The sequence below is a fragment of the Mauremys reevesii genome, linkage group 20, assembly GCF_016161935.1.
Source record: "Mauremys reevesii isolate NIE-2019 linkage group 20, ASM1616193v1, whole genome shotgun sequence".
Classification (NCBI taxonomy): Eukaryota; Metazoa; Chordata; order Testudines; family Geoemydidae; genus Mauremys; species Mauremys reevesii.
In genome coordinates this window covers 934,927-956,883 of record NC_052642.1, presented here as the reverse complement: position 1 = coordinate 956,883, position 21,957 = coordinate 934,927, and the positions used below count along the sequence as shown (strand labels likewise).

The following is a 21,957-nucleotide window of genomic DNA, read 5'->3' as shown; positions in this document are numbered from 1 at the left end:
AACTTAGCCGTTAGCACTCAAGAAAGAGATCTTGGAGTCATTGTGGATAGTTCTTTGAAATCATCCACTCAATGTGCAGTGGCAGTCAAAAAAGGGAACAGAATGTTCGGAATCATTAGGAAAGGAATAGATAATAAGACAGAAAATATCATGTTGCCTCTATATAGATCCATGGTATGCCCACATCTCGAACATTGCATGCAGATCTGGTTGCCCCATCTAAAAAGATATATTGGAATTGGAAAAGATTCAGAAAAGGGCAACAAAAATGATTAGGGGTATGGAACAGCTTCCATATGAGGAGAGATTAATAGGACTGGGACTTTTCAGCTTGGAAAAGAGACGACTAAAGGGGGATATGATAGACAGGGGCGGCTCTAGGCACCAGCGGGCCAAGCGCCCGCTTGGGGCGGCATCCTGGGGAGGGCGTCATTTGGGTCCGCTGGAGCTCCCGCCGGCATGCCGGCAGCAGGTCCACCGGAGCCCGGGACGAGCGGACCTGCCGCAGTCATGCCTGCGGCGGGTCCCGTCTTCCCGCGGCTCCGGTTGAGCTCCCGTGGGCATGACTGCGGCAGGTCCGCTCGTCCGGGCTCCAGTGGACCTGCCGCAGGCATGCCGGCGGGAGCTCCACCGAGCAAATGCCGCCCTCCCCAGGATGCCGGAGCCGCGGGAAGAGGGGACCCGCCGCGGGACTGGGGAAGGGCGGCGCAGCGCTCCGCGCTGCTTGGGGCAGCCTACTTTGTAGAGCCGCCCCTGATGATAGAGGTCTATAAAATCATGAATGGTGTAGAGAAGAAAATAAGGAAGTGTTATTTACTCCTTCTCGTATCACAAGAACTAGGGGTCACCAAATGAAATTGATAGGCAGCAGGTTTAAAGCAAACAAAAGGAAGTATTTCTTCACACAATGCACAGTCAACCTATGGAACTCTTTGCCAGAGAATGTTGTGAAGGCCAAGACACTAAAAGGGTTCAAAAACGAACTAGATAAGTTTATGGAGGATGGGTCCACCAATGACTATTAGCCAGGATGGGCAGGGATTCAAAACCATGCTCTGAGTGTCCTTAGCCTCTGTTTGCCAAAAGCTGGGAATGGGCGACAGGGGATGGATCATTTGATGATTACCTGTTCTGTTCAAGCAGCAAAGAATCCTGTGGCACCTTATAGACTAACAGACATTTTGCAGCATGAGCTTTCGTGGGTGAATACCCACTTCTTCGGATGCAAGTCCGAAGTATTCACCCACGAAAGCTCATGCTGCAAAACGTCTGTTAGTCTATAAGGTGCCACAGGATTCTTTGCTGCTTCTACAGAACCAGACTAACACGGCTACCCCTCTGATACTGTTCTGTTCATTCCCTCTGAAGCACCTGGCATTGGCCACTGTCAGAAGACAGGATACTGGGCTAGATGGACCTTTGGTCTGACCCAGTATGGCCATTCTTATGTTCTTATGAGGCCATAGTGACATTCGTTCAAGTCTGCATGGCACCAGGAAAATTAATAGATTCATAGATTCCAAGCGCAGCAGGGACCACTGTGATCATCTAGTATGACCTCCTGTATAGCACAGGCTGGAGACCTGACCCTAAATAATTCCTAGAGCAGATCTTATAGAAAAACAGCCAATATTGATTTTTAAATGGCCAGTGATGGAGAATACATCACAACCCTTGGTAAATTGTTCCAATGGTTAATTACCCTCACTGTTAAAATGTATACCTTTTTTCCAGTCTGAATTTGTTGAGCTTCATCTTTGAGCCATTGGATTGTTAGACCTTTCTCTGCTAGACTGAAGAGCTCATTATTAAATATTAGCTCCCCCTGTATATACTTATAGACTGTAATAAAGTCACCCTTAACCTTCTCTTTGGTAAGCTAAGTAGATCGATCTCCTTGAGTCTATCACTATCAGGCAGGTTTTCTAATTTTTTAATCACTCTTGTGGATCTTCTCTGATCCCTCTGCAATTTAGCAACATCCTTCTTGAATTGTAGGCACCAGAACTGGACACAGGATTCCAGCAGCAGTCGCACTAGTGCCAAATACAGAGATAAAATAACCTCTCTGTTCCAGCTCAGGATTTCTGGTTTAAACATCCCAGGATTACATTATCTGTTTTTGGCCACAGCATCACACTGGGAGCTCATGTTCACCATGACCCCCAGATCTTTTACAGAGTCACTGCTTCTCAGGATAAAGTCCCTCATTGTGTAAGTGTGGCCGACATTCTTTGTTCCTAAATGTATACATTTATATTTAGCTGTATTAAAATTCATATTGTTTGCTTGTGCCCAATTTACCAAGTGATCCAGATCACTCTGAATCAGGGACCTGTCCTCTTATTCATTTACCACTCCTCCAATCTTTGTGTCATCTGCAATTATTATCACTGATGGTTTTATGTTTCCTTCCAGGTCATTGATAAAAATGTTAAATAGCCTAGGGCCAAGAACTACCCCACCAGAAACACACCTGCTTGGTAATGATTCCCCATATATAAATTACCTGCTGAGACCTATCCGTAAGCCAGTTTTTAGTCCATTTAATGTGTGCCATGTTCATTTTATATTGTCAGAATTCTTTTTGTTCCTAATATATTTTAAAAACTCCTTCCTATTGTCCTTTGTTTTGTTGGCCATAGATTTCTCCTTGTGTCCCTTATTAATCTTCTACAGTTCATAACTTCTGATTTATATTCATTACTATCAATTTCTCTTTTCTTCCATTTGTTATATATTATTTTTTTATTTTTGACAGCTGCTTTCACTTCCCCTCTAAATCAGGTTGTTTTTTTTAACCAGTACAGCTTTCTTTCTCAGTTGTGGGATTGTGGCTTTTTGTGTGTCTAGAAGGTGTTCTTAAACAATTCCCAATTATCCTTCATATTTTTCTGCTTAAATTCTTCCTCCTAGCTGATTTGGCTCATAATTGTTATTGGCTTTGTGAAACTGGTGCTGTTAAAGTACCAAGGATATATATTACTGGTCTGGAGTTTATTCTGCTTGAACATTACAAATGTGATCAAGTCATGATCACTTGTACTTAAGCTATCATTAATTTTTTTAAACTATTTATTTAGGAAGTTTTAACAAGTTTACAAATCCTTGACATGTAAATATCAGAAACAAAACAATCAGTACAACAATTAGTTTTTGTTTAAAGAGACGTTATACAGGAATATAGTCATCAGATCTTTCTATTTAACAGGATGTTACCATATTACAGTGTGTGCACCATTTCAACACCTATGTTATTTCTAGTGAGTTTATTGAAAAATGAGTGAAATAGAGTCATAGAGTCATAGACTTTAAGGTCAGAAAGAACCATCATGATCGTCTAGTCTGACCTCCTGCACAACGCAGGCCACAGAATCTCACCCACCCACTCCTGTAATAAACCCCTAACCTATGTCTGAGCTGTTGAAGTCCTCAAATCATGGTTTAAAGAATTCAAGGTGCAGAGAATCCTCCAGCAAGAGACCCGTGCCCCATGCTGCAGAGAGAAAAAACCCCAGGGCCTCTGCCAATCTGCCCTGGAGGAAAATTCCTTCCCGACCCCAAATATGGAGATCAGCTAAACCCTGAGCATGTGGGCAAGACTCACCCGCCAGCATCCAGGAAAGAATTCTCTGTAGTAACTCAAATCTCACCCATCTAACATCCCATCACAGGCCATTGGGCATATTTACTGCTAATAATCAAAGACCAATTAATAGCCAAAATTAGGCTATCCCATCATACCATCCCCTCCATAAACGTATTAAGCTTAGTCTTGAAGCCAGATATGTCTTTTGCCCCCACTGCTCCCCTTATGTATGTTTATCAGATCAGACATGTCTGTCAAATGTTAATATTCAAAAAAATTGGACAGCTACACCAGTTCTTTTGCAGGCTGCCATTAATTTTTAGTTCTGTGATCTCTCTTTATCTGTTAGGACAAGGTCTAATAGAGAATTCCCCCATGTTGGTTACAAGACTTTCTGAGTTAGGTTTCAGAGTAGCAGCCGTGTTAGTCTGTATCCGCAAAAAGAACAGGAGTACTTGTGGCACCTTAAAGACTAACAAATTTATTTTAGCATGAGCTTTTGTGAGCTACAGCCCACTTCTTCGGATGCATCCGAAGAAGTGAGCTGTAGCTCACGAAAGCTCATGCTAAAATAAATTTGTTAGTCTTTAAGGTGCCACAAGTACTCCTGTTCTTTCTGAGTTAGGAAATTCTCATTTCTAATGTTTGAAATTCCAAGGATGTTTTAGTGCTGGCAGCATGAGACCTCCAGCATGTGTCACTCAGATTGAAATCCCCCATGATCACATAGCTTTTCCCCTACACATTATGGATAGGTGTGTAAGGAGGCACCTAGTGTCATTTGGTGGTCTGTAGCACACACCAACGAATACCCCGTATTGGCCTGTGCTTTATCTGTTAGGACATTGCTCCATACGCATTCCAGATCATTTTCTTCCGAGTTATCAGTGACTTGGAAACAAGTCATGACATTTTTGACAGAGTGCCACTTGCCCTCCCCTTTTGACTTTTTGATCCTTTCTACATAGGTTACAACCATTGATTTCAACATTCCAATTGTGGAAATCATCCCACCAGGTGTCAGCGATACAGCATGCTCCCGATGATCCGAATGACCTGGGGGACATGGATTTTATTCGGATAATCGAGAGGGCAGGAGCCATTGAGCCATTCAGCAGCAGGGTGGCCTCCCCTTGGCCAGGGCCACCCCCTCCTCTCAGCCCTGCCCGGGGGGGTGTCTCTGCTCAGCCTGCTCTCTCTCTCCCATGACAGCAGGGGTGGAGAGGGCTCCCTGCGCTGCCACAGGAACCATTCAGCTGCAGGGTGGCCTCCCCTCAGCGGGGGCCCATCCTCCTCCTCACAGCCCTGATCGGGGTCTCTGCTGTATTATCTGAGCTTCTGCGTCGTCCAAATCTCTTCCTTGTCCCCCAGCATGAGATCCACACCCTCTGCAGCATCTGTCTCCAGCTGGGGGACAAGGAAGGGACTCGGATAGTGCAGAAGTTCAGATAACAGGGTTCCGGATAAACGGGCATGTATAGTACCAACTAGAGCAAATGTAGGCTCCTAAATGAACAAGTCCTCTTGTTTGTAACCCAGTCTCCTAGCTCTGGTGTGTAGGCAATTCAATCATTCCTTCTCTTCACGTCCTTTGATTCCTTGATTAATTTTGTTCTCAACATCTCAATTTTGTGCTGTTTATATCTTCTCTCCCCTTTTGCTATCAGTTTAACACCCTCCTGTCTAGTCTAGCCAGCCTGTCCCTGAGGAGGTTGGTCCCCCTTCTACTGAGGTGGCCATCCAAACTATACATCCCCCTCTCCACACAGAGGATAGACCAATGTTCCACAAAATCCTCTACCCTACACCGTTTACTCACCCAGCGCTTCACTTCCAGAATCTCCTGCCTTCTGTCTTCCTTGGCATAGACTCATAGACTTTAAGGTAAGATGGGACCATCATGACCATCTAGTCTGACCTCCTGCACATTGCAGGTCACAGAACCTCACCCACCCACTTGTGGCTTGTGGGACTGGAAGGATCTCAGAGAAGATCATTTGGACACTCTTATGCTTCAACATGCTTCCAAATTCCCTGAAGTCATCTACTATCTGTAAAATAGCCCACAACACAGAGTCATTAGTGCTGATATGAACCATTGCCAATATGAGCCATTGCCCACTGACTTCAGAAGCCTAGCCAATTGGAGAGCAATGTCTCATGTTTCGGCCAACCTGTGGTCTGCCTCTCCCTTGCAGAATCTTCTTTTGATTCTTCTGAGTATTGAATCTCGAACAAGAATTGTCTGTCTTCCTTGGATGCTTGGAGACCTCTTTGTGGGCAAGCTTGCTTTTTTTACAAGTTGGGCTAAGCTGCCATCCCCAGGTGTGTCCCGTACATCTCTCCCTCCCCTTGCCCCGGCAGAATCTTGACAGGCACCTTCCAAAGTTTCCACATGGAGGCCCTGGTGTCGATTGGAAACTTCTAGCTGTGTGGAATTCCTCTTGGTCCTTCTCTCTGGTGGCCACAGCCTGCCTAGTTCCTATGTCTCCATCTGTGCAGAATGCTGCCGTTGACCTCTTGTCTCTGGTGGTTATGAACTGCTGGGCCTTCTCTCTGTCTTCCTCTCTCTGCAATTCCTAGGTGGCTAGCTCCATTCTTCTTTGAACCTGAGCTACTGGTGTTTCCCAGACCCGACAGTCTAGGAACATCTCAGCTTCTCTGCTTCTCAGCAGCATCTCTGCTCGCCTCTCCAATCCAAAAACCTTTTCCTCCAGCACAGCCACCAACTTGCATTTCATGCACAGGAAAGAAAGCATGGCAGGCACATCCATTCCATCGCTGGACAGCTTGATATCACATGTGATGCTGAACCTGGAAGGAAAACCTCTCCCACTCTCTCTCTCTAAACTCCTCCAAACTCCTGTTAGCTGCTTCTGTTTGCAGTGCTGTGATGCCAGAGCAATTATTTTCATTAATATTATTATTCAATTGAGGTCTGGCTACAGCACCGCATCATCCTTTAGACTTCCCCCTACGCAGACCATCATCCACAACCAACACAGAGCATGGAGACTTGGGCAGAGGGTCCTGCCTGCCCACTGCTACCTTCATTGGCTGTAGACAGCTCCTGGGTCTAAGGGAGAGATTCTCAACGACACCCATGGAGCTGGCTGCCTGACTCCCGCTGAAAGTCAGAGGCAGGTACCAAGGGATCCATCTTTGAAAATCTCCCCCTAAGACTTTTGTTTGAACTTTTCAGGCCGTGAATGGACTAGGTCTGCCAATCTTTCTCTGAGTCCTTGCCTCCTCGGAGGTCCCCAGGGAGACACTGTCTGTATCTTTGCCTCCGTCCTCTCCCTGACACAGAGGAAGACCCTGGAGACGCCCGTTTAAAGCAGGTTCTCACCCCGTCTGTTTCCAGGGCCCTGGGGCATGGCTCAGTGAGTTGCTCCCTGCTTTGTGCTGAGCTGGACCCTGGTTGCTATAATCTCCTCTGTTTTTGTCCCTTAATCTATATTTGTTCCCCGGGAAGTGTTGGGGGATACATTAGTACAGAGGCACTAGGTAAATACCATGTATTTTTCTCCCACACGCAGGCAGAGCAGCCACCGAGCCAAGGTAAACAAAGCTGACTGAGCTCTCTAGCAGCAGAGTGAGGACCTGCTGCTTGTGAGTCCTGTCTCTGGCTTCCCAGCTAGGGGGGTTGGGAACAGGAGGAAGCTGGCACAGCTTCTCCTTTAAATTTAGGCGGCTTGTTATGGAAATAAAATCTAGTGTGACCCAGAGGTCCCACCTTTTCCACGGATCCAGCAGACAAGGAGTTAACTCCCTGCTCGACTCCTGTGCCCACCCCTAGCCCCACCCAAGGGCATGGCTGGGGTGAAGAAGCTAGGCTGAGGGCTGAGGCAGGGGCGGGATTACACCCTATAAATAGGACTCACGGGGAGACAGCAGGGAAACTGCAAGCGTAGCAGGGAGTCTTAGAGGAGACAGAGCAAGCAAGCAAGGGACAGGGTGTGGGAGGCAAAGGGTGTGGAAGCAACATGCTGACCAGGGGGCATGGTGCACACTCACTCATTATGCTAATGGGCCTGTGGGGGGCTGCTGTGATGTGGGCTGTTTAGGTTCCCAGACAGACAGAGAGGGTTACTGGCAGGCGGCTACTTGCTACCAACACCGGGCACAATGGCTGGAACGCAGGTGGGGCTGCACGGACCATTCCTGGACCCGCAGGTCAGGTCAGGTCCAGACTCGGATTCTGATTCAGACTCAGAGGGTCTGGGCGCGGGCAGTGCTGGACCAGGCTCAGCCTCCCTGCCGCACTCGCAGGTCATCCACAGCGGCCACTTCATGGTCTCCTCGCCGCACAGCGACTCGGTGCCCCGCCGGCGCCACCATGGTACTGAGCCAGAGCCAGCTGATCCCCACACCATCGACCTGACCCTCACTCGGCTCTTCGAGTGCATGAGCCTGGCCTACAGGTGAGTCTGAGGATCCTTTTGCCCAGGACCCCTGGCTTCCCTCTCCCCTGGGATCAGTGATCCCCTTCCCCGGGATAAGCCTCCTGGCCCAGGACTCATGGGCTGAGGAGGAGGGGGGACAGACTGGGGAGTCTGCTTAGGAATTTCCCCAACCAACCAACCAACCAGCCTTCTCCGTCTTAACCAAGAAAGGAAGCAGCAAAGGCCCACGGAGCCCCATTTGGCTGACCAGATTCCCCGTCACCCTGCAGCCCTTTACAGGGCACACACTGGTGCTAAGGAGCTGCAAAGCAGCCGCAGAAACCCTTGGGGAATGCTCCTGGGACAGTAGGGTCACCCCTTCCCAGTGCAGAGCTGGCGCTGCTAGCTCTGGACCCTCCCTTCCCCCAAGCGCTCCCTGGTGCAGGGCACATTCTAGGTGCGTGAGGAGGGTTCCAGAGGCAGAAAGGGGTATGGCTGTGACAACTACATCCTGGCTGCCACTAATTCCATAGGGACCCTTGGAAAGCCAGGTACAGAGTAGGGCAGATTTCAGGGCTGCCCTCAGCTGTGCCTGGGGCAGGAGGCTGAACGGAGCCCTGGTGGCTCTGGGATAGAGTGGTGCAAGCTTCAGCCCTGCACTCTGCACAGTGCTGAATTCAGCCAGCATTCACACTGGGCTCCTGAGACTCCTGCTAGTGCAGCCGGAGTCTGGGCATGGGGCAGAGGGGCAGGGGAAAGAAAGCCCTAGGACTGAGTCTTTTCCCCCTCCCCGTCTCTGCCCTCAGCCAGCTGGGCACCCCACAAACCCACACCAAACAGGCATTACCCTTTTCCCAATCCCCCCCACTCCCTTTCCCACACTGGCTAGTGGGACAGAGGAGAGTTTGGTCTTGTTTTGTGTTTTCCTTATTCAAGCTGCAGCCCGGCTCCTATTTTAACCCCTTTACAGTCCTTCTGCACTTCCAGGCCTGGTCTCTGACCCAGGGGGGTTGTTCCCCTTGGATCATTTGAGGAGGAGCCAGTTGTCTGCATATGAGAAGCAGAGTGGGAAGCCAGTACTGTCACCTTTCCAGGGCTAGCTGTGCCTCTGTCCCTCACAGTGCACGCACCTCACATCTTAGGATTCCTGCCCCTACCTGTCTCAGGGCCCACATACTGCATGGCAGGGGTTGCTACAGCTTGGCAGAATCTTGCAATCCTTCCACTCTTAGACTGGGACGCGACTACCCTGCCCTGTGTCTACCAACCATTACTATCCTGCAGGTCCCACTGCATTTTGGACACCTGCAGTCAGTAACACTGATCACCAGCCCTCTTCAATTATTTTTAGTTAGTAACTGGAACAAAGCATTAGAGAAAAAAGATGATAAAAGCAAACAGGTGACACACATATTTACTCCTACACTTCCCCACCCCAGAGATCAGCTTTTCTCTTTGATTACAGGAGGAGACTAGAAACAACTCCTGTTCTCCTATCAAGCCCAGATGCTTCTGTAACCCATGCTGGTGACCATTCACAGCATGTCCTCTTGTTCTTCTCCCCACACTTGTCTGTGCATCTCTCAGGCCTCGTCTACACACAAAACCTGCATTGCTTTATTTACATCCCTAGAGTTAAAGTGATACAACCCCTTCGTGCAGACACACTGATACAGTGTCAGAGTGCCTTATAGCAGTATAGCTAATTCCGCTTATTCTCTACAGGAAGACCTATACCAATGTACAGCGTCCTTATACTGGTATAGCTGCAGCCACACCAGCAGTTGTACTGCTATAACTATTTTGGTAATTAAAAAAAATCACCCCCCTAACCAAAATAGTTATACCTGTGCAAAATCTGTGTAAACCTGGCCTACATCTTAGGAGTCAAGCACATCTATTGCATTTCGGATACAGATCAAAATAGACAACTAGTACAGGTGCTTGTGGCCATGGTTCATCCCGCAGTCACTTTTCCTGTTAGCAAAGAGCTCCAGCAGCCTGTTTGTTTTCCTTTCAGAAGAGCCCTACGACTGAACATGCTGAGGCTGAAATTGGCAGGGAGAAACTTTTGCATGTTAACACTGCCCCCCTCTTGTGTCCTTGTGGGGTGGGCCTTAACTCCATGATCACATGCTCATTGGGTACTAATCTGATCTCATAGCCCCCACCCCCCCTCCTCCCAGCAGAATGGTAGCAGATTCTGTGGCTTTGCAGTGGATCCGTTTCTTATTAAAAGAGAAACTGGTGATGCAGACTTGGCAATTCCTGGTGTGATTTTCTGTTTACACAACTGCCCCGAATCCTGTTTCCCTTCATAGGGGGCCAGAACTGCACCCAGGCAATTGAACTTGCAGAAAGCCCAGCTATGGACTCACTGAGTCTTTGCTCCTGTTGCCAAGACGCAGTCCCCTTCCCTCATCCTTTGTCTTGGTCCTTTTGCTTTAAGAACACACTGTCTTCTCCTCTTTTCTGCCGGTGCCCTGGACATGTTTCCTAGGTGCTATGAAGTCATGGTCACAACGCTCTGCGTGGGCTAGTTCAAGTGGGCCCGGGCACCAAGCCTGCTCCTGAGCACCTTGCTTTCACTACTACACTCCTCAGCTAGCCCCCAGCCAGAGAAGCGAGCGTAATCCATTCTTCAGTGCACACCGCGCTGTGACTGTGGCAGCCACCCCCTGGGGCAAACTCAGCCTGGACTCATCGGGCCCAATTCACTGTTGCCCTACACCTAGAGTGCTGATGTGCACATGTGCAAGGGGGAGGGGTGGGGGGATAAATTTACCCCCAACACACCCCCTCCTGGCTGGATGTGGCATTGCAGCATTTTTTGCCTCCGTTTTACCCACCTTTCTATGCCGACTCCAGGGCAGGAATAACCTGGCACTCTGGCCAGACCACGTTACAGACGCTTGCCCCTGCTGGGGCTTCAGAGTCTCTTACCAAAGCCTGACAGAAATGCATAGAAACCAAACCTTCTGCTCGGCTGGTAGCCACCTCATGGTGGGTGCACCTCCGCTGCTCTAGGCTCTCCACCTGTGTGACCACAGACTTCTATGCCTAAATCAATGCCCATCCTGGGGCTGGCACACCTTCCCCTCACTCAGGGGTTCAGGCAGCTCCAGCTCCACAGGGCCCCTCTCCTCACTCACGGTGAAGGAGCCAGCCTGCCTGTGTGCTCTTCTCAGCCATGTTTCAGGCTGCCTCCCAGAGAACCTCCGAGGAACAATCTACTTCACCTCTTCTGGGTCTCCTCCCTACTGCTGGGCTCTCCAGCTGTTTATGGGGGGAGCCATCTCTCCCCAGCTGGGCTGTACTTCTAATGAGGCCTGGCCCACCTTCCAGACACAGGAAGACAGGTTAAGTGGCTGTTCAGGTCCATATTAACTCTTTCACAGGGTGTGTGAGGTAAAAAGCCCAGCACAGGCTGTAAAGGGCTCCCAGTCTCATCTGGTAGCATTTATCCTTCCTTTGCACTGGTGTGAGGACAGCACAACATGCTGTGCACTGGAGAGCCAGGCCTTTGTGTGTAACCCTTTCCATGGAGTTTCCCTAATCTCTCACATGCATTTCGTTAATGCCTTTACGTCCCATCAGCACAGGCACACGGCTCACCTAGAAACATGTTTAGCATCTTCTGCTAACGAGGCTGCCAGAGTTCAGCTCTGTGACTTCCAGGAAAGGACTCGGTAAACAGCACAGCACTGGGTCACGGTCGGCACTTTTCATCAAAACAAGTTTTTAAGAGAAGCCTGTTCTGTTCCCCAGGACGAGGCTTTGCACTGACAAGCTGCACTTTGGTAGACGCTTTCCAAGTTTGGGATGAAAAGCCAGAAATGAAGAAATGAAGAAATTTTTAATGTTCAGGTTCACATTTTTAATACTTTTTTTTAAAATTTTGAAATCCAACATTTTTCTTTTTAATTTTTATGTAAAAAAAAAAAAAAAAAAAAAAGGCAAAAAGCCATCACCTTTCTTGGGCAGAGACCCATGTCTCGCTCTGTCCTGATCAGGGGTTGCAAGGCTGCAGAGCTCCCTGGATTTACACTGTGCTATCCCCAGCAGGCCAGGCTGCCTAAACAGGCCAGTGCCTGCTCTTTGCTTTCTCTCCTAGGGTGGTGACCTGGGTATTGCCTACAGCTGAAGTTACCACCCAGCTCTTTCTAAGCAAGCCTGTGTAGTCTTAAGATAAAAGCATTACAGAGAAAACCTTTTAAAACAATAGAAGAACCTACACGCATGCTAAAAAGCTCACCAGAGCTCACCCCAAATCCAGCCTGGGGCAGTCAATCCTTCAAAACCGCAACTGGGTTTTCCCCCTGGTTACAAGTTCATATCTGTCTTAGACCCAGAACCAAATCAACAACTGGGCAGAGCAGCCATTTCTTTAGGCAGCTTGGGCCTTTGCTACTTTTCTTCTGTAACAGGTAATCAGCAGACAAAGACCCACTCCTCAGAGCATAGCTTCAGAGGGCTGGGTTTTTGCATTACCTCAGCCACGGGATTCCCCAGGAAATCCACTTCACACTTATTGTCCCAAAACTCCATTCTGGTCTGGCACATTTTCACTATAACCTTTTGAACTCTCAGATCTTATATTTGTCACCCTAGAAAGGTTACACACAACCCCGGCCCACAATAATATGTACGCTTAATACAATATCCAGCTTCTCATCCACTGTAACCCCTACGTTCTTTTCTGCAGAACTGCTGCCTAGCCACTTGGTCCCTAGTCTGTAGCAGTGCCTGGGATTCTTCCTTCCTAAGTGCAGGACTCTGCACTTGTCCTTGTTGAACCTCATCAGATTTCTTTTGGCCCAATCCTCTATCTGTATCCTATCCCTACCCTCCAGCATATCTACCACTCCTCCCAGTTTAGTGTCATCTGCAAACTTGCTGAGGGTGCAATCCACGCCATCCTCCAGAACATTAATCTTATGGGGTTCCAGCGGCTTCTGTATCGATTATTTAGGTTAATCTTTCTATCTACCCAATGGGACTCAGTGCTACGTCTAGAAGATACCATCAGAGATGCTTAGTTTTGCAGTTCTCAAAGTGGATTTGTGTGTTTAGAGATAACATGCTTGTTATCAGCAAAAATGTTTTTAAATAAACAAATAAATAATATATTGAGGTGAGAAATAACAGACCTCAACCCTATGGTGAGGCCTCATCTGGAGTACTGCGTCTGGTTTTGGGCCCCACACTACAAGAAGGATGTGGAAAAATTGGAAAGAGTCTAGCGGAGGGCAACAAAAATAATTAGGGGGCTGGAGCACATGATTTATGAGGAGAGGCTGAGGGAACTGGGATTATTTAGCCTGCAGAAGAGAAGAATGAGGGGGGATTTGATAGCTGCTTTCAACTACCTGAAAGGGGGTTCCAAAGAAGATGGATCTAGACTGTTCTCAGTTGCAGCAAATGACAGAACAAGGAGTAATGGTCTCAAGTTGCAGTGGGGGAGGTTTAGGCTGGATATTAGGAAAAACTTTTTAACTAGGAGGGTGGTGAAGCACTGGACTGGGTTCCCTAGGGAGGTGGTGGAATCTCCTTACTTAAAGGTTTTTAAGGTCAGGCTTGACAGAGCCCTGGCTGGGATGATTTAGTTGGGAATTGGTCCTGCTTTGAGCACAAACATCCTTGATATATGCCAGGCCAAACTCCCACAGCCTATCCAGTCACTGATCCACCAGCTGCTGGAAGGGAATCAGGGCCCCCTTGACGCCAAAAGGAAGCACCAGGAACTTAAAGAGCTGTGTTGGGGTGGCAAATGCCAATTTGAGCCTGGCACCTGAATCCAAAGGCATCTGGGTGAGGTCACTTGTGGTCAGGAATTGGCCCTTCCCACCTCGTCTGGTAGGACACCAGATGATTCTAGGCATGGGGTATGCATCCACCACAGTGGACCTGTCTACAATCCCACAGCATCCAACTAGCACCAGCGCACAGGGGGATACCCACGGAGTGTCTGACTGTTGGATCACCCCTAATTCCAGAATGTCAGTGATTTCCTCCTCCAGGCTCTGCTCTGTTTTCCCAGTAACCCCAAAGGGTGGACTTTTAATCTCCACCTGGTGGACAGCAAAGTGATGCATGTCCAGGCTTACTGGAAAATACCTGGTGCTAACCCTGCAGCACACCCCTGATCTCTGCTTGCTGTGCAGGGTTCAGTGATCACAGAGGGCTGTGGAGTCAGGGGAGGGGCAGGCCTCTGTTTCTGCCCCCAGATCTCTTAGAGGATCCTCTCCCTCCTCCTCCTAGTGCTCGCACCCGGCCAGCGCTGGAGTCCTCGGTCAGAACAGGGGTTCATCACGTTCCCATGCTACTTTCGGTGGAGGTGGGAGAGGTTAGCGGCTCCACCACACAGGTCACCTCATTGAGTTGTTTCATGGTTTTAAAGGGCCCTTCCCAGGCAGCCTGGAGTTTATTCCACCACAGTGGGATGAGAACCAGCACTCATTCCAGGCACGTGTTGTGGTCAGACCAAGCTGTCTGTTTCTCCTGAGCACTCACTGGATTCTCCTGGGCAAAACCCAGTGGTTCAGTGAGTACTCCCAGAAGGCCAGCACGTACTGCAGCAAGGACTCCCCTTGGGAGAGGCTGTACCTTCCCACTCTGCCCTCATTAGGTTCAGGGGCCCCCATACTCTCCTCCCATAGAGCAGTTCAAAAGCGGAGAATCCTATGGATTCCTGGGGAACCTCCCAATAGGGAAACAGCTGGTAAAGGCACATTTATCCCAGCCAACAGGGAGTTGGTCCACAAAAATTTTCAGCATCATTTTAAGGGTCCTATTAAATCTTTCAAGCAGCTCATTATCTTGGGGTTGATAGGGAGGTGATGGTAAGTGCTGAACTCCATGTTTCTCCAATAGACCAACATGCAGGGCAGACATAAAGTTTGCCTCCTGGTCAGTCAAAACCTCCTGCAGAAATTCCACCCAGCTGAATAGCGCCAGCAAAGTGTCCACCAACTTTTCTGCCTCTGTGGAGGATGGAGCTGCTGCCTGTGGATAGTGGGTGATGTAACCTACTACCACCAGAATAGCCTTTTCCCCCTTCCGGTTAACTTTGCTAAGGGGCCCCACAATGACCCTCTGAATGGGTTCCACTATTATGGGCAGGAGGCTCAGGGCAGCCTTGCCCGTATCCTGGCCCTTCGCCACCTTCTGGCAGGGGTTACAGGACTTACACTATTTTTGCACTGCCTCACAATCCCCAGGCCAGTGTGAAACATGTAGTAAGTGCTGCTTGGCGCACTATGCATGTGCCCTGAGAAGGGTATATCATGGGCCAGGCTAAGAAATCTAAGGCAGTACTTTTGTGGTACCACCAGTTGTCTCCGTATTCCACATGGCTCAGCTTTCCCAGGGGGCAGTCACTCTCTATGGAGCAGCCCCTGAGACCCAGAAAACGTTTCCAAGGGCTCTCTTGTCAGGGGCTGCCAAGGGAGTCTGTTGAAGCCCTCGGTTTTTCTAGCTAGGGGTCAATCAATTGCAATCCATTCCAAACCGGGAGCTGGGATTCTCTGCTCAGCCTGGTCACTGGGGCCCATCCCCAGTCCCTCTCAGGTCAGCATATCAGCAGGACTCTACATGGCCGTGGCCACACACTTGCACTATCAGACAGCCACTCAGGGCCTCTCCTCAGCTGCCAGCATGCAGCTCAAGGTCACAGCCTAGGGCTGCAGCTGTTGGCATTTTGGCTCCAGGAGACCACACAAGTGACCTGGGCCCAGGACGGTTTGTCATTTCCCAGCAAGACCTCTCCCGGCAGTTGGGAGTGTAACCCAACATCCTTAGGCCCTTTACAGTCACCCCATTTCAGATGGATTTGAGCCACCAAGGAAAGGGGGGCCCACTGGTCAGGAATCTATCCGGGATGATGCTCAAAGGGCCAGCACCCTTTCGTGAGCCAGAGTTACCTGGTCTTCAGCATCCCTCCATCCCTGGGCCTTTCCCCATCCACCACCACAGGGAAGCTGATTCCCCTTTGGGATCTGACAAGGTCAGGTTTCTGCTGGGACCATTGGGGCTGGTTCCATCAGTGGTGAGGTCACTGCTACCTGGACCCATTGTGGGTTATCACTAGCACCGGGCAGTGTGTCGCCTTATGGCCAGACTTATGGCAATAAAAACACTTTAGCTCCCTGGGTTCCCTTTTTGGGTTTGCCTCCCATCCAGGTCTGGATCTAGCCCGTTCTCCCTTCCCGGGATGTCCCCCTTTGGGAGGGCCGGATTGGGGTCCACTTTGTGGCTATCTCCCTTGATTTTCCTCTCAGATCCAGGCCTGCAATCTGCGTATTTGTTGTTCCATTTCCCAGCTATGGTCGTATCTCTAGTATCTTGGTCTATTAACCATGATTTCAGGCCAGAGGGGTAGAATCGATAGAACTGTTCTAAACCTATTAGTTCACCGGCCTCATTGACTCTGGTAACCCCTTACCCAGTTCCCCATTTTCTTACATAACCCCTAATTTGAGCTGAAACCTCAGCATAGGTCATGTCCCCGTTTTTCTAAACTCCCCAAATCTTTTCCTGTATGTTTCAGGGGTCAGTTTAAACTTTTGCAACAGAGCTTGTTTACATTGCTCATAATCTATATAGTCCTCTCTATCCAAAAGGGTGAAAATGTCTAAGACCATTGTCCCTGACATCAGTGAAGCCAGATACCAGACCATGTTCTTCTGCCCCACCTTGTTCTATTCACACCCCATTTCCAAAGCATTTAGAAACACACCCATGTCATCCCACTCCTAAAGCGAGGAAATAATTTGGCATCTATGCCACCCACCATATGGGAATACAGGTGCACTTATCCTGAAACTGGGACACCAGGGATTCTATGTGTCCCCCCACTCCCTCTTCTAGTTTTCTGATTTTCACCACAATCACTAGGGCTCTGCTCTTAGATGTGTTGAACAGTCCCTGAAATGTTGGAATGTATTGGATGCAGTTGTCACATGTTATCACATTTCAGTCAGAGAAATGCCATCGAATTGAGAGTGAGGCCTCACTTCGCTTGGCCAACTATATTTACACAACATACTGCTCTATGTGTACAACACAGAGGGAGAGGGAAAGCTCCGGCATACATAGGTTCTTATTTGGGCCCCATTACTGTAGTTTCTGTGCACCCCTCCATCTTTAACACAGACACAGAGCAGGGTAGGAAGAACGGATGGGGCGTGGAGGCAGAGAAAGACTAAGGCCATGTCTACATTAATTCATTAATGATCTGGATGATGGATTGCACCCTCAGCAAGTTTGCGATGACACTAAGGCGTGGGGAGAGGTAGATACGCTGGAGGGTAGGGATAGGGTCCAGAGTGACCTAAACAAATTGGAGGATTGGGCCAAAAGAAATCTGATGAGGTTCAATAAGGGCAAGTGCAGAGTCCTGCACTTAGGACAGAAGAATCCCATTCACTGTTACAGACTAGGGACCGAATGGCTAGGAAGCAGTTCTGCAGAAGAGGACCTAGGGGTTACAGTGGACGAGAAGCTGGATATGAGTCAGCAGTGTGCCCTTGTTGCTAAGAAGGCTAACGGCATATTGGGCTGCATTAGTAGGAGCATTGCCAGCAGATCGAGGGAAGTGATTATTCCCCTCTATTTGGTACTGATGAGGCCACATCTGCAGTATTGCATCCAGTTTTGGGCCCCCCACTACAGAAAGGATGTGGACAAATTGGAGAGAGTCCAGCGGAGGGCAATGAAAATGATCAGGGGGCTGGGGCACATGACTTATGAGGAGAGGCTAGGGAACTTGGGTTATTTAGTCTGCAGAGGAGAAGAGTAAGGGGGGATTTGATAGCAGCCTTCAACTACCTGAAGGGGGATTCCAAAGAGGATGGAGCTAGGCTGTTCTCAGTGGTAGCAGATGGCAGAACAAGGAGCAATGGTCTCAAGCTGCAGTGCAGGAGGTCTAGGTTGGATATTAAGAATAGGATAATTGGCTATTAGTTGCCAAAATAGCTCAGTCAGGCGTGCATTAGACTGAAGATCTAGAAGTCCCTGGTTCAATCCCAGGCTTTGGTACATTGCTTGGGGGTGGGGACAGGGATAGCTCAGTGGTTTGAGCATCAGCTGGTTAAACCTAGCGTTGTGAGTTCAATCCTTGAGGGGGCCATTTAGGGATCTGGGGCAAAAATCTGTCAGGAGATTGGTCCTGCTTTAAGAAGCAGGTTGGGCTAGATGACCTTCTGAGGTCCCTTCCAATTCTGATGTTCTGTGAAAAAGTAGAAATGGGTTTCCTAGGGAGGTGGTGGAATCTCCATCCTCAGACATTTTTAAGCCCTGGCTGGGATGATTTAGTTGGGGTTGATCCTGCTTTGAGCCCTAATCTTCTATGATACACTGGGGCACTATAGCAGTATAGCTACACTGCTGTAGCTATGCCTCTGTAAACCCATAGTGTAGACAGGGAAGGGGTTTTTCCATCATTTTTGGAGCTTCACCTCCCCAAGTGACTGTAGCTAGTTTGACCAATTCTTCTGTCAGTCTAGCTGCATCTACACTGGGGTTTATGTTGGCATAGTTACAGCACTTGGGGTATGGATTTCAGCAAACTAAATTATAAGTGTAGACCAGGCCTGATTAACTTGTCCAGAGTAACCCAGGAAGTCTGTGGCAGTGCAGCAAATTTAACACTGGCCCACACTTCCTCTCTATGTAGGATACTAAATATGAGCATTGAGGAGGCCAAGGAGGAGGGGCCAGTAGTCACAACAGAAGATAACTAGGGCATGGACATGTGTTGTAGCTGTGTGGACAGGAAGAAAGGGATGGATTTTTGCTACACTATGGAGGGAAATGCAGTGGGGATGTGTGTAAGTGAGGAGAGGGGTTTGAAGATGAATCCAAGGTTATGAGCCTGAGAACCAGCAAGGATGGTGTCTGCCATGACAATGGCGAATAGAGAGTTTTTGGGGAAACAATACAAAGCAGGGTTGTGGCTGTGTTTATCTTAGCTGGAGGATATGGCAGGGAAAGAGGACAAGACGAGGATCTGGGACAGGTCTGCAGAGGCAGCTCAGAGAACCACCAGCATAGACCCGATGAGGAACGTAAACAGTTTACTGACAGTTCCAGGATATTTCAGGGTTCTAAATGCACCATGGAGCCTGTGCTCTCAGGGGTGCATGAGGAGGACAACCATTAGCATTCTGGGTCTCCCAATGCACCTTGAGGAGTGTTTGCCAGGATGTGAGCCCTGGACATGGCGAGAGCTCTCTGCAAGGGGAAATGAGGTATTAATGGAAGGGGTGCCCGTTTGTTACGCACTAGTGGGGTGTTTGGTTCAGGAGCAACAAATACAGGATTCAGGTGAAGGATCAGGCTCAGCAGTTGAACAGGCCTGTGGAAGGCTGAATTCTGAGGCCAAGGATTTATCATGTGGCCTGACAGCCAGGCCAGGCTGGGGTGGCTGCGTGTGTGGCTGGCATCATGTTTAATTGAAGTGGCGTTTTATCCCAGGAAAGCAGTCAGGGGGGCCTGGAGGAGTCTTGTGCAACTCCACCTTGTCCATTCTCCCAGAGACCCAAGAGCAGGATGGTCTCTACTGTGCATTGCTGGGTGCTTTGTCTGGTCTAATTTAAATGGCTCAAGTCCTGGGGCTCCCGCTTCCCTTGGGGGATTGTTCCCCAGGCCCCTGGATCTCTCTGACAGGAAGGAAGATTTTCCTGATATTCAGCCTAAATGTTCCCTTTCTTCATTTCATCCCACTTCTCCTTGGTCCAGCCCTGAGCCCTAACCTGCCCCCCTGGTATTTATCCCCATCACATGTGCACAGATCACATTCCCCACCCCATGTGAAGTCATTTAGCCAAGCTCTGCAAATCTAGTTTTTCACTCTTCCTGCAGTCCCTCCATTTTTGTTGCTTCTTCTCAGAGCTCCTTCCCAGTTGTCTGTATTTATCTAGTTTTGGGACATCCCGATTTGAATGCGATATTCCAGTGGCAGTTGAACCAGAGCCACAGAGAACCACCGACCTGTCCCCTACCTGGTCTGTGACGTGATGTCTCCAGGCCTTTCCCTGGGCTGGTCACGCTTACATTTCCTCTAATCACTACCTGCTCTCACCCTGTAGTCTCAGGCCAGGGTCTCTCTCCCTCTGGTTACAGCCTTGCACTGGGGGAGTCACTCGTGTTTGTCACAATGGATCTCATTCTGTTTCCTGGCCCTGTTTCTGGTCCCTCTGTTGCTCCTGCCTCCCATGCTGTGCAGTCTGCACCAACATTCTCTGAGTGTGCCTGGGAAAGGGCTGTGGTGTGGGCAGGGGGCTGTTGTGCTTGTGCGGTTGGGCGTATTTTGGAGGGTGGGATCGATCCAGGCACAGCTGAAGTTAGTGCTGTGTTAGGTCTCAGTGACATTGCTGCAAACTCCACCCAGGACCCTCCTTCACTGAGCTGTACTCAGGAATAATCCTCAGGCTTGGCACTTTTTGACCGTAGATCCCCCTCACCCCAAAGCTCCCCACCTCTGTAAGTACGTTGGTCCCCATTTTACAGGTGGGAAACTGAGGCACAGAAGTTAAGTGACTTGCCCTAAATCACACAGTGAGTCGATGGCAAAGCTAGGGATAGAAACCCGGAGTCCTGTGTTCCAGTTCCTTCCCTTTTACATTATGACCTTATTGTTGTGCCTATTCCCTGGGGGCTGGCACTTCCTAGGCACCTAGATACATTTCCCAGCCTGGCTGAACTGACTCTCAGTGCAAGGTAATGACACCATGGGGAACTGACTGTCTGGCTTGAAAAGAATCCCAACCATTTCCCATCTCAGGCCCAGGCCATGAAGGGGAAGCTGCCTCTGGCCCTCCATGACATGCGTGTGATCAGGAGCTGAGGCTTCCCTTTCTGAGTTTCAGGTGGCTGGTCAAGTGGCTCATCTGTCTCTTCAAGTCCCGCTCCCCAGCTCAGCCGCGCTCTCCTCCAGGAGTTGTTTCTGAAGGGGTAGGGCCGTCTTCAAGGGTGGATCAGGGAGCAAAGATCAGCCTGATGAACTTGACAAATGATTACGTGATAATTAATGTTGGGAAACAACATAAGGATAATTAAGCCCTAAATCTATCTCCCTCTTCTGTCCATGCTTCTAAAGGGGGGGGGCTCCGTGTCCTGCCACAGGGAAAGAGGCTGGCACCATGTCCATTGTGGGCATAGGGGATTCTTTAAAGCCTTTTGTGTAAGGGTGAGTTGCTGTCTCTTTAAGGGGTCAAAGTTCAGCACTTTTGGCAGTGACTGAGCCTGGGTAACCTTGGCCGGCTGGCACTGGCCAAGCACCCAGGAAATTCTGCAACTCAATTGGCTCGCCCGCTTGGCACTGGCAAGGTGTTTGCTTTGTAGCTCTGGGGAAAGTTCAAATTCCCTGGTGATAGCAGTTGCACCTCTCTGTGCACCTCTCTCCTTTCCGCCTGATCCCCCCCACCCACAACTCCACAGCCCTTGATGGGCACTCCGGTGAGCAGGTGGCACTCACACCATCGGCACAGGAGCTACCCCGAAGTGTAACCCCACTGCACGGGTCCCACCGGCTTTGCATTGCCACTGGCCATTTGCTCCTCCCCAGTGCACCTGCCTTTTCTCAACCAGGGCCCGGGCTTATCACACCCTGGGCTAGAAAAGGCCCAGACAGAGCTGGGGGCGGCCATAAGCTGTTTGCTTTCTCACTGTCTTTTGTTCTTGTGTGGGAAGGAGCAGCATGGAACATGGAGAGACCCCACCACCCCTTCCCTAGTGTGTTCATAGAGAGTGTGTGTGGGGGGTCCCAACTGTACATTATAAACTCCCTCTCCCCATAGCAGGGGTGATGGTGAGAGACCCTCCTAAGGGCTCACAGGCAGACACCTCACTGTGCCAGGACTGGGCAGCACCTCTGAGGAGGGGGAAATCACAGGAAGCAGCCCCACCATGCAGCCAGCGGAGACTGAGTAGCTCTAGTGTACCCAGCCTTCCAGCAAGGGTGCACTGCCAGGAGCTCCATAT

At 49.5% G+C, this 21,957-nt stretch overlaps 1 protein-coding gene across 3 annotated transcripts in view; it reads left to right on the top strand.

The window, feature by feature from the left end:
* Positions 1-7,493: 7,493 nt before the first annotated feature.
* MLXIPL (MLX interacting protein like) overlaps positions 7,494-21,957 on the top strand; it is a 62,677-nt gene continuing 48,213 nt past the window's right edge. For 2 of the 3 annotated variants that reach the window (XR_005590157.1, XR_005590156.1), the window contains exon 1: positions 7,592-8,013. Coding sequence is in view for 1 of the 3 variants with exons in the window: in XM_039508127.1 (XP_039364061.1) it covers positions 7,718-8,013 (296 nt within the window). In the remaining 2 variants the exon portion in view is untranslated. Of the gene's footprint in view, positions 8,014-21,957 lie in introns of all 3 variants that reach the window. The other variant, XM_039508127.1, reaches the window with a different exon arrangement.